This window comes from Chiloscyllium plagiosum, unplaced genomic scaffold, assembly GCF_037043375.1.
Source record: "Chiloscyllium plagiosum isolate Xiang-an unplaced genomic scaffold, Cpla_swu_hap1 HiC_scaffold_8, whole genome shotgun sequence".
NCBI lineage: Eukaryota > Metazoa > Chordata > Chondrichthyes > Orectolobiformes > Hemiscylliidae > Chiloscyllium > Chiloscyllium plagiosum.
In genome coordinates, this window is record NW_028270146.1 from 65,992,959 (window position 1) to 66,005,686 (window position 12,728).

At 41.5% G+C, this 12,728-nt stretch overlaps 1 protein-coding gene across 4 annotated transcripts in view; it reads left to right on the plus strand.

Moving 5' to 3' along the window:
- mia2 (MIA SH3 domain ER export factor 2) overlaps positions 1 to 12,728 on the plus strand; it is a 65,555-nt gene that overhangs the window by 22,827 nt on the left and 30,000 nt on the right. For all 4 annotated transcript variants that reach the window (XR_015757924.1, XM_087989914.1, XM_087989912.1 and 1 more), the window contains exons 5-10: positions 1,170 to 1,571; positions 1,673 to 1,776; positions 9,339 to 9,482; positions 9,631 to 9,652; positions 9,756 to 9,844; positions 12,138 to 12,215. Coding sequence is in view for 3 of the 4 variants with exons in the window: in XM_087989914.1 (XP_087846040.1) it covers positions 1,170 to 1,571; positions 1,673 to 1,776; positions 9,339 to 9,482; positions 9,631 to 9,652; positions 9,756 to 9,844; positions 12,138 to 12,215 (839 nt within the window). In the remaining variant the exon portion in view is untranslated. The remainder of the gene's footprint in view (positions 1 to 1,169; positions 1,572 to 1,672; positions 1,777 to 9,338; positions 9,483 to 9,630; positions 9,653 to 9,755; positions 9,845 to 12,137; positions 12,216 to 12,728) is intronic.

Sequence of the window (12,728 nt, forward strand, 5' to 3'; positions counted from 1 at the left end):
ATCTCCTATTTTATTCTCATCTCCTATTTTATTCATTTTCTGCCAAATGTGAAACCTTGGCTTGGAATTACATCAGTCCTGTTTGTTAAGTTTGAATTCCCCTATTGCTCTTAAGTAACTTAAGTCTCTTCAACTAAGTACAGAGAAGTTAAACATGATGCGTACATTGTGCAATCTTTCAAATTGCTCAAACTTCCTCAGAGTTAACTTTAGGTGTTCCAAAGATGTGTTACAATGTTCTCCAGTCCTTAATTTCTCAACCGAAATACAATAGAAAATTTCTACCCAGCATCATAATCATCTTTGAGATAAGATTCAGGAGTGGATTTACAGTAAGCAATCATGACACAAACAATTTCATTTACACTTTCCAACATAAAAGGCAATCTAGCAAGCTTAGAACTTGCAATATACCACACACACATTTAAATAACACCATATTCAGAAGAATGTATTGGTCTCTCATGGTTGTAAAATACAATGGAGCAGTGATGTGCAATGCAGTGGTGTCTCACAGGTCTAATTCTAAACTTATATGCATATCAATATTGCCAAGGAGACAATCATTTCCTTGTTCGATGGGAGGCAAGTCAGAAATGGCATTTCCCAGTCTATTCTAAAGCTGGGTTTGGTGTGGCTCAATGTCATACTTTGTGGTAATGCTCTTTGAGGTGACTTGAGATGTTTTGTTATGCTAAAAGTGTCAATGAATTTACATTGATTTTGCTGATGGAATGGTAAAAATCCAAAGTGCCCTGCTTGATCTCTCAACCCAAAAATGATGCATCAATTTAGAGACAAACGGAGAGAAAATTCAAAGTATAGAGAATAAACAGTCTTTGGAAGAAAACAGAAATGTTGTATTAGCATAATTAAGTTTTCATGAATTAAGAGTTTTTAGATGTCAGTTTTATGTTATCATGCTTCCTACAATAATTGATCCTCCCCAATTTTCCAGTGTTTGCGAAACAATGCATTAATTTGAACTGTTTTGTTTGTCTCAAAAATTCTAATCCAAAAATAATATTTATCCCTAATTCATGATGTGCATCACAATCTCTGCTAGCATTTTTGATATCAGTTTTCAGGCCATCAAAATCAGAGAGTCATTTCTTCATACCACTACAGAATACTAGAGACAACAAGTACTTTAAATCTTTATTTTACAGATGCTTTCAGTTCTGGAGATATTTTGAAGGCTGGTGTTACAAATAATGAGCCAATTTCAGATATTTCTCGTGAGAATGGTCACACTAACAAAGATATCCAGGAGCAGAAGACAGCCAAAGATATTACTTCAGAAGTTACAGAGACACCAACATTGGAAATGCCTCTGTTAAACTTATCAGAAAAAATACCAGATTTGGAGAAAGCAGCTGTCAAAACTATGATGGAAACTAAGTTAGGAAATCAAATACAGAAAACGTCACATGATATTAAGACAGAGGAAAGAATTTATGACAAAATAGAAGAGAAAATGGCATCCTCATCTTTGAATAAAGATTTTGAGGTTAAAAAATCATCAGGAATCATCAATTCAAAAATCAAAGTTGCAAGTGAAAATAATAATGGTAAGCGTAAAGAATGAAACCTATTGGTGTACATGATTTTATATGAAGTCTAAAGACAATTTGAATTATTTTACTTTATTATTTAATTTTGTTCTTAACAGAATATAAGCCGAGTGTCAAGAATATAGATTTCCACAAAGTAGCCAGTGTGTTTGACCTTGATTTCCAGGCTATCCAGATAGCAACTGACCAGTTCATCAACAATGTAAGTAACACTTCATATCGTGATGCACAAAGAGCTGGGGCTACAACTTCAGTGCTTCTGTTGCATATTGTTTCATTCAAATATATATATATTTAATTTCCTTTAATTTTAGAACTTACAAGTTTTTGTTTTTTTCCCCTCTCTCTACTCACCTTTCCTATTTTGCTTTATACTTGAGTAAGATGCTACTGACGCAGTAACTTATTCAGTTGCTCACCTATCACATCTGAGCCTTGGCATTTACCAACAAAACCACTCAAATCTAATCTGTCCACACAACATCCAAAAACATGGCAAATGTTAAAGGTTTGAGGAGCAACTGAAAACAAGGGATTCTGGAGAGGCAGTGATTTAGGGAGAAAATTCTAGTGTTTATGACCAAGGCATTCGAAGACATGGCTACTGAGGGTGGAACAATTAACATTAAGTTGTGCAAGAGACTAGAATTGAAGATATTTCCACACGTTTTTAGAGCTGAAGAGGTTTAAAATCAGTGTTTATGGATTGCAAAACAACCAGTCATGAGAACATTGAAGTAGTCAAGTTTCAAGATGACAAAAGCATAAATCAGCGTTTTGACAGTAGATATGCTGAAGGGGCAGGGAAATGCAATAAATTGGAGCTGTAGGTATTGCCTTTGCAATGGAGTATCATCTTATTTAACCCTGAGCACTTGTTCAATCTCATATCCATTCCATCACCAATACCATAGCTCTTATAGGATTAGGGAAAATTTATTTATTTCAAGTATTGTGGACTTTCGAGTTTATTTTCAGCAAGGCTATCACATGACTGGTGATAACTACTGGCTTTGCTGTAAGTTCCTGCTGAAGCTGTTTTGAAAGATGACTGGCTTGGAGAGGTTCTTGTTTTATCTGGTTCAGTTGGAAGAAAGCATACTAAGAAGCAGTTACTCAGCTGGTCTTTCCAATTTCTAAAAAAAAAATACTCTTCAGTTAAGGATGACACTTATTTGGTCTTTTGAAAGAGTGATTGAATAAACATCTCAAGATTGAGTATAGCTGAAAAAAGACACATTTTTGTCAAAGCATTGTGAATTAGTTATGCTGTGTGAGCACTGGTGGGTTGGCATGTAGCCTCTGTTCACTAGTTAGTAATGAATGACAGATAACTGTTAAGTTTTGTCTGAATTGTAAACAAGGCATTGACTCGTGAATTCTCCATGACAATGCCTCTACCAAGAAGAGGCCACGTGCCAACCTACCAGTGCTTATACAGTATATCACGTTTTTCCCTTGACTTTGGACAATTCTTGAGGATTGGTGAATACCTCGCCCTGAGAAATAAGCTGGAGAATGGCTCTTGTTCTATTTTATTGAAATGGGCAGTGGCTTTCCATCTGTAAAGAACTGGACACCATGAATTAATGTATGAAGCTTCCAATACACTCAAGTACACCATACAGTGAGGTCAAATGATAATCCTTAATAATAATTGGTTGTTAGCATATTCAGCATTATGTAAAAAATGCTGTTCAATTGCAGAGGTGTATCTAATATTAGGCAATATTGTGAGTTTGTTGCTGGAAAAGCACAACAGGTCAGGCAGCATCCGAGGAGCAGGTAAAATCAACGCCTGGAGAAAGAGCGCCTTATCTTCCGCCTCGGGACCCTCCAACCCCAGGGCGTCAATGTGGACTTCATCAGTTTCCTCAATTCCCCTCTCCCCAACTTACCCCAATTCCAACCTTCCACTCAGCGCCGCCCTCATGACCTGTCCCACCTGTCAATCTTCCTTTCTACCCATCCATTCCACCCTCCTCTCCGATTTATCACCTTTATCCCCACCTTCATCCACCTCTTGCACTCTCAGCTACCTTCTTCCAGTCCCAGCTCCCTCCCATTTATCTCTCCACCCCCGAGGCTTCCAGCGTCATTCCTGATGACGGGCTCCAGCCCAAAACGTCGATTTTCCTGCTCCTTGGATGCTGCCTGACCTGCTGTGTTTTTCCATCAACACACTTTCGACTCTAATCTCCAGCATCTGCAAATCTCACTATCTCCTAGTATTGTGAGTTTATCAAGTGTAGGTGGCTGACTACGGTCATAACCCCACTTATTGCAAACAGCCAAAGGGCTATGTTGCCTGATACGATTTGCCAGTCTTCAGAACACATAGCATAGCATCTCACCAGCACTGAAATTTACAAATTACTTATCTATGTGAAAGGCATAACACTTATTGGCTTGACAGCAACATCCAGTTAATGACGAAATTCACTCACCTAGCTACTACATAACAGCAATGTGTCAACAATTAGTTTTACCTGTTAAGACCATTAGACGTATGAACAGAACCTGGCTATTTGTCTATTCTGCTATTCATTAAGATCAGGCCTGAACTGATCATTCTTAACTGCACATCCCTGCCTTTTCCTTGTAACCTTTGATTCCTTCACTGATTAAAAGTCTGTGACAGCCTTAATGTCCAAGTCTTGAAAGCCTTCTGCAGTAAAGAATTCCATAGATACACTACCATCTGAAAGAAGAAAATTTTCCTTATTGTGGTCTTAAATGTGTGACCTCTTATTCTGAAATTATGCCCTCTGGTGCTAGACTCTTATCTACCCAGTTGCTAAAATGTTTTAAATACCTTACCTTTCCAGGGTGATTGAAGTAATATGAAGAAAAAATATACAATGTACATAGACTGTGTCTGTTTCAATGCAACACATGCTGACCACATATGCTAAACCATTAGAGCTGCAGACTCTGAAAACTTCCACCCTTTATCTTTTTCAAAATTAACCCACAGGCCAAAGTGTTTTTCTTCCAGAAACCAATCACCACACAGAAATCTGTTTTTAATTTTTACTTGAGCTATTTTTCTAAACAATGTGGTCAGAGATGTTATTACACACTTCTGGAGCAGGTGGGACTTGAACCTGGGCCTCAGTCCAGGGATAGGGATATTACCACCATGGCACAAGCGGGCCCGCACTTCTACATTACTGACTATGTATGTCAATTATCCTTTCTAAATTTTTTCATGGTATGTGAGCATCACTGTCTCAACCAGCATTTATTGGTCATCCCCAATTCCCCACTGGGTAATTCAGAATCAACCATATTGCTGAGTCTGGAGTCACATGTATGTCAGACTTGGGAAAGAAATCAACTGTCCTAGAATTAGATAGCATTTTAGAACAATTGACAGCATCCGCTTCCCTCCTCCCCAACACCCTCCCATGCCCCCCTGGGTTAGTTCTAAATACCAGATTTTTTTTATTGAATTCTCATTTCACTATCTGCCATTGTGGGATTTAAATTCATCTACCATAACATTAATTTCTTAATTCATATATTTATGGCACCAATATTTGTTTGAACCCTGACAGAGAAAATATATTTAATTGTTCATCCTGGAAAAAGTATTTTTATTTTATGTTATGGTGAATGGAGTATTTGGACTAGAGCACTGATGCATTCCTGTGACCTCACTCATGCATTTCCCCAACTTGCCCTCGCTCATGCCCCTCCCTACCCTGCCTTTCCTCCTTTCGTAACCCCTCTCTTACCCCATCACTACCTACCTCAACAACTCCCTCACACTCCATCAACCTGCCTTCTCCTTTTCAACCGTCACCACCCCAACAATCCCACCCCTTTCCCCAAACACCTCTACCCCCTCTCCAAACTCCCTACCCTCTCTTTCTCCCTCCCCTGCTATTAATCCCTCCCAATTCTCCTTCATCTGTCCTTCCATCCTTCCCTGCCTGTCCCCTTCCTTTTCTCTTCCACTCTCTTGATCCTTTCTCCTTCCCCTTTTCTCTTCCCTCCCCCTCCACTTTTACCCCTTGTCTCCCTCCCAATTTTTCACCTTTCTTCCTCCCAACCCAACTCACTTTACCCTATTTCCTCACTCCCTTATACCTTTTCCTCCTTCTTTCCCCCACTCCATCTCCTCTCCCATCCCCTTTACTCCATCCATTCCCTCCTGTCTTCTACCTCCCCAGCTTCCCTTGACCTCTTCCATCCTTTACCCTCCTCTTCTTTTACCCCTTTCCAGTATCACCTTCACTCACACTCCCCTTTCCTCATCCCTTTCTCACTTCACTTTCCTGTTACTTCCACCTGCACCAATTTCTTCCCCTTCCCATTTTTTCCATCCCACTTCCGGATTCCCCTCCCTTTTCTTCCCTCTTCCCATCCCATCCCCACTCACCGCTCAACATTTCCTCCCCATCATATCCCCCGTCTCCTCATCCCCTTCTCCCTATCACCACCATACCTCCACTCTCCTGAGGAAGGATCACCGGCCCCAAAACTCTGATTTCTCACCAGAGGCTGACAGACCTGCTGCGCATTTCCATTAATTTTTTTTTGATCAATGATTTACAGCATCTGCAGGTATTCAGTTTTTATTTCTCATCCCATCCCCAACATACGCTATCCTCGCCAACCTTTTTTTTTAAGATTCCCTACATTTCCGCTCCTCCTTCTCCTCCAGCTGAACCCTCTCCCCATGTCCCCCTCACCATTCCCCATCCCCCTCTCTACAGTCTCCCTCCCCACACCCCCACTCTATGGGCGGCACGGCGGCACAGTGGTTAGCACTGTTGCCTCGCAACGCCAGAGACCCAGGTTCAATTCCCGCCTCAGGCGACTGACTGTGTGGAGTTTGCACGTTCTCCCCGTGTCTGCGTGGGTTTCCTCCGGGTGCTCCGGTTTCCTCCCACAGTCCAAAGATGTGCAGATCAGGTGAATTGGCTATGCTAAATTGCCCGTAGTGTTAGGTAAGGGGTAAATGTAGGGGTAGGGGTATGGGTGGGTTGCGCTTCGGTGGGGCGGTGTGGACTTGTTGGGCCGAAGGGCCTGTTTCCACACTGTAATCTAATCTAATCTAATTACTCCTCCCTCACAACCCCCTCTCCCCACAGCCCCTGCCCTCATCCCTCTCCCCCATGCCCCCTCCACCTACCTACCACCCCCATTCCCCATACCCAACACCCTTCCCTCCCATGCCTCTTCCCTCCTCCCCATCACCCACCCATGCTCTCTCCACCCTTCCCACTATATCCAATGTCCTCTCCCCACCACCCCCATGCCCCTCCCTTCCCCTCCTCCTTCCCCATGCTCCCTCCATCTCCTCTACTTCCGCATCCGCCACCTTCTACGCCTGCATCCCCTCTCCTTCAAACCCCTCCATACCCCCTTTCCACTGCCACACATCTTACCCCACCCCCCCTCACCCTGCCCCCCACTCCACCGCCACCCCCTCACCCTGCCCCCACTCCACCGCCACCCCCTCACCCTGCCCCCACTCCACCCTTCCCACCACCACACCCCCCCCCACTCTCTATCCCCATTCCCCCAACACCTTCCAACCTCTCCAACCCATTCTCATTCTCATTCTCATTCTCCTTCATGTCCCCCGTCTCTATCCTCTCGCTCTCCACGAGAGCGGAAGTTGTTTCCCTGTAATGACCTTCGACTCGGATATGTAAAGGGAGACCGCTGTCTTTTAAAGATGGCGTTCGGCCCAGAGGGCCCGGCCTGACGGAGAGATCGAGAGAGCGCGCGTGAGCGAGACGGCGGAGGAGGCCGTGATTACAGCAGCTGGCTGGGGAACGAACCCCGGTATTTATGACGCGGGTTATTGTGATGTCATCTCGGCACAGGCGGTGTTTGGGAATTACTATAGTATTCTACCCCCCCATACAGTCTGGCTCACTTTGGGAATTACAGTAATATACTCCCCAGTTCAGTCAATGTTACCCCAAGGGTTACAATAACATCATCCGCTGTGACCTTGGCAATTGCAGTAGTATCTCCGATCTTGTTCTTGGAATAATAATAATAATTCCCCAAGTACAGTCTGGTGTTCTTCAAGGAATTACAGTAATGTAACCTCAAATTGCAGTAATAACATCCAGTACGATCAGCACTATCCTAGGAATTGCAGTAATGCATCTTGTTGGAGTCAGGGAAACCCAATTATATGTTCTGTTATATTCAGTGTCATCGCAGGAGGTTATCATATCTTTGTTTATCTAGAGGAAAGAGTCTTGACCAGCTGAGTCTTTCCTGATAAGTATAACATCTCATTTCTATTATCTTATTGATTCTTTATTTGCACTTTTCTGACCTGCATATTCTTTTAATTGTACAGAAAGCAGAATTATTTAGTGGTCCAAAATATTATGTGACCAGTTCTTTCTCTCTTCTCCCCCGCCATGTACAGTATAAAGCAATTACTCTTTTTTTTTAAAATCCTAACCTTTTTGAAATAAGTGCTTCAGTGCTTTGTTAAGTTCTTTAATGAGCCGATTAAAATGTGTGATCCAAATCCCTCTCTTATATTTTGATAGTTATTTCCAAGTGGTATGGGATTCTTCTTACACAAACGTGCCATCTTACTAGTGTATTGAAGTTTGTTGCAGCTGTCCTCACAGCTCACTTTGGTGTAAGGGTGCAAAATTTTAAAACTCATTTCTAATTCCTAAGTCCAGTACTTTTGGGTAAATGATGACCAACTATGATCCCTCAGCCAAATCTTGTGGATATTATTTCCTCCCTTTTGCTTGACTGTGTAACTGCCTTTAACTCATTTGTCATACAAGAATAATTGTGTATGGAGCAATGGCACCTTTCACAAGTGGGCTTGCTGCAATCTGACATGGTTTATCCTATTTGGTCCTCATTTTACCAATTTCTCATCTGTGGCTCCCAAGCAGCAACATCCCAGTAAACTGCTTTGGTAGACCAAGACCTGGAGACAGCACAGGTTTCTAATCCCAGCTGTTTAGGATTTGTTTAGCCTGGTTTAACTCTGTAGTGCATTTTCATAGTGTTCAAAAGAAGGTCACTTTAAACTTCTATTAAGAGTTCTGGGGAAACCAAATACTAATCCGGCACAACCAAATGAAAAATCAACGCAGCTTCCTTTGAATATAAGCAAACATCGAAAAGCAGAGGGCAAGCACAAGAAGAGGAACTCAACAGCTTAGTCATTTGTTGAAACTTTATTGCTGGAACAGCACAGGAGGTCAGGCAGCATCCAGGGAACAGGAGAGTCATTTGCATTGTCCAATCATATACCTGTTGAACTACTGCCAAACCTGCATGTCACCATTGCCTTAAAGGAAAATAAGGGTATTACCAAAAGAATGTGACAACGATAATGTCATGCCTTCTGGCATTGTTGATAATATTATCCTGGCTGACATCTCTTCCACTGGTACATTTGATTTCATCACTTTCTTTGCTGATGCATGTAACAGATTGTCCATTAATTTTGTTCATATTGTTATTACTCTCAACTGTTAAGCTGACAAATATTTCTGGCAGTGATCTCTGGCTATGATTTGGGTAATGATACTGATTTGGGTATTACCAGTTGCGGGTGTTTGGTAATATTACTGCTACTATAGATCACATCATTGCTGTTACTTTTGTTAATATATTTGATTTGACTGTCAAATTGCTGTCACTATTATCTTCTCCATTTATTATAGATAATATTACCCACAGTCTGGGTATTACTGTTACTGATGCTTCCTTAAACCTTGCCCCGTCTCTGAGTAATACTTTTTTTTTCAGTTCTACCTGAAGGTGATGGATGCGTTGTCTGAAGATGCTGAAGCTATTTTGAACCTGCAAGGTACTTACACCGAGTTGTTCCTGATTCCAGCTCTGGTGGGGTTTGTTACCACATTGCTGTTTATACAAAGGATCTGCCGAGCAGTAAGTATGTTTGTTGCAAATTACAGTTACTTATTTTACAAAACTTACTTCACAAAATAAATGCATCAATATACTCTAGAGACGATGATGTTCGTGTGATGCTTGTATTGAACTATGTGTTAACTGATGGTATATGCTTTCTTTTCAGATCAAAAGCAGAAGGTACTTTGGTAAGTCATGTCAGTTTTATGTATTACATCCTGATGCAGTGAGTTTACATTTGTAATATAATCAGTTTATCTTTAAATTTCATTATATTTTGAATTTGTTTAGGGAGAGAAAAACAACTTGCAGGGACAGTTTCTCAGCTGCTTGATGAAAAATGTAAATTTCTCGAAAGACTAAGTGATTGCACACAAAAGGTATGTGCGTAGTTTCTACTACTTCAGTTGTCCTATTGTTTGTTACCAGCTGCTGAATTGTAACTTTTACTATTACTAATAAAAAGGGAAGTAAAGAAACATATAAAGTTAAAAGAGAAAAAGTATAACATAGCTAAAATAAGTGGGAAAATGAGGACTGGGAAGCTTTTAAAGAACAACAGAGGATTACTAAGAAGGAAATACGCAGAGGAAAAATGAGGTATGAAGGTAAACTGGCCAAGAATATTAAGGAGGATAGTAAAAGCTTTTTTAGGTATGTGCAAGGCAAAAAAATGGTTAGGACAAAAATTGGGCCCTTGAAGACAGAATCAGGGGAATATATTACTAGGAATAAAGAAATGGCAGAGGAATTAAATGGGTACTTCAGATCTGTGTTCACTTGGGAAGACACAAGCAATCTCCCTGAGATAACAGTGGCTGAAGGACCTGAACTTAAGGGAATTTATATTTGCCAGGATTTGGTGTTGGAGAAGCTGTTAGGTCTGAAGGTTGATAAGTCTCCAGGGCCTGATGGTCTGCATCCCAGGGTACTGAAGGAGGTGGCTCGGGAAATCGTGGATGCGTTGGTGATTATTTTCCAGAGTTCAATAGATTCGGGGTCAGTTCCTGAGGATTGGAGGGTGGCTAATGTTATACCACTTTTTAAGAAAGGTGGGCGAGAGAAAGCAGGTAATTATAGACCAGTTAGTCTGACCTCAGTGGTGGGAAAGATGCTGGAGTCTATTATAAAGGATGAAATTACTGCACATCTGGATAGTAGTAACAGGATAGGACAGAGTCAGCATGGATTTATGAAGGGGAAATCATGCTTGACTAATCTTCTTGAATTTTTTGAGGATGTAATTATGAAGTTGGATGAGGGAAATCCAGTAGATGTAGTGTACCTGGACTTTCAGAAAGCTTTTGATAAAGTCCCACACAGGAGGTTAGTGAGTAAAATTAGAGTGCATGGTATTGGGGGCAAAGTATTAGATTGGATTGAAAATTGGTTGGCTAATAGGAAACAAAGGGTAGTGATAAACGGCTCCATTTCGGAATGGCAGGCAGTGACCAGTGGGGTACCGCAGGGATCCGTGCTGGGACCGCAGCTTTTTACAATATATGTTAATGATATAGAAGATGGTATCAGCAATAACATTAGCAAATTTGCTGATGATACAAAGCTGGGTGGCAGGGTGAAAAGTGATGAGGATGTTAGGAGATTACAGGGTGACCTGGACAAGTTAGGTGAGTGGGCAGATGCATGGCAGATGCAGTTTAATGTGGATAAATGTATGGTTATCCACTTTGGTAGCAAGAACAGGAAGGCAGACTACTACCTCCATGGAATCAATTTATGTAAAGGGGCAGTACAGAGAGATCTGGGTGTTCTTGTACACCAGTCAATGAAGGCAAGCATGCAGGTACAGCAGGTAGTGAAGAAGGCTAATAGCATGCTGGCCTTCATAACAAGAGGAATTGAGTATAGAAGCAAAGAGGTGCTTCTGCAGCTGTACAAGGCCCTGGTGAGACCACACCTGGAGTACTGTGTGCAGTTCTGGTCTCCAAATTTGAGAAAAGACATTCTGGCTATTGAGGGAGTGCAGCGTAGGTTCACGAGGTCAATTCCTGGAATGGCAGGATTACCTTACACTGAAAGACTGAAGCGACTGGGCTTGAATACCCTTGAGTTTCGAAGATTGAGAGGGGATCTGATTGAGACGTATAAGATTATGAAAGGATTGGACACTCTGGCAGTAGGAAACATATTTCCGCTGATGGGTGAGTGCCGAACCAGAGGACACAGCTTAAAAATACGGGGTAGACCATTTAGGACAGAGCTCAGGAGAAACTTCTTCACCCAGAGAGTGGTGGCTGTGTGGAATGCTCTGCCCCAGAGGGCAGTGGAGGCCCACTCTCTGGATTCATTTAAGAAGGAGTTGGATAGAGCTCTCAAAGATAGTGGAATCAAGGGTTATGGAGATAAGGCAGGAACAGGATACTGATTAGGAATGATCAGCCATGATCATGTTGAATGGCGGTGCAGGCTCGAAGGGCTGAATGGCCTACTCCTGCACCTATTGTCTATTGTCTAAAGCTGGTCAGTTGAAAATCTGCTCATTTTAGTGTAAAGTCTATTTGGAGAACTAATGCATTTTTAACTTAATTTATTACAATTTAATATCCAGAATTGATTGAACTGCCACGATTTTTTCATTTGTACAAAAATAAGTTAAGATCTATCTTTATTAATTATTTATCTATAGTTTAAAACAATTGTTCTCATTTTCAGTACAAAGAATTTGAATCATCTGTAAAGAATGCTGCTGACTTAAAAGAATCAACAGAAACAACAACTTTACAGCTTCAGGTAAGGATATTGTGAGTTAGAGTTTCAGGAAAAATAATTGAATAAGCTGGCCAGAAGATTGAGGATGAGTGAAATTTAAAATTATCTTTTAGAGCTATAACCCAAAATATATTGTCAAGTATATGTGGATCTGTTCTATGTTCTTCTATGAGTCCAAAAGAATTGATACTGAGGAGTGCTCTAAGGAGCACCTACTATTTTGTCATATGGACTTGTGGGGAGAACAGCTTTGGGTTTTGGAGGAGTGAGATCTAACATCCAAGTTCTCCTCATAGTCACTGTAACTGACAGCTGTAAACTTGACCCTATTTCGTGAACACCCACAAGGTATTAATGGTGCTGCCAGTGAAAGAAAAGGCACAACCTGATCACGATACCCAATATCAGGGTGTTCCACCCCACCAAGTGAACTCCTCTCACCGTCACTCTCAAGTGGCCTGGATTCCTCATCAATGCTAGAGATCTTCCTGTGTGCATTGTCAGCAGCTACACTTCCAATTGCAGCTGCATAAC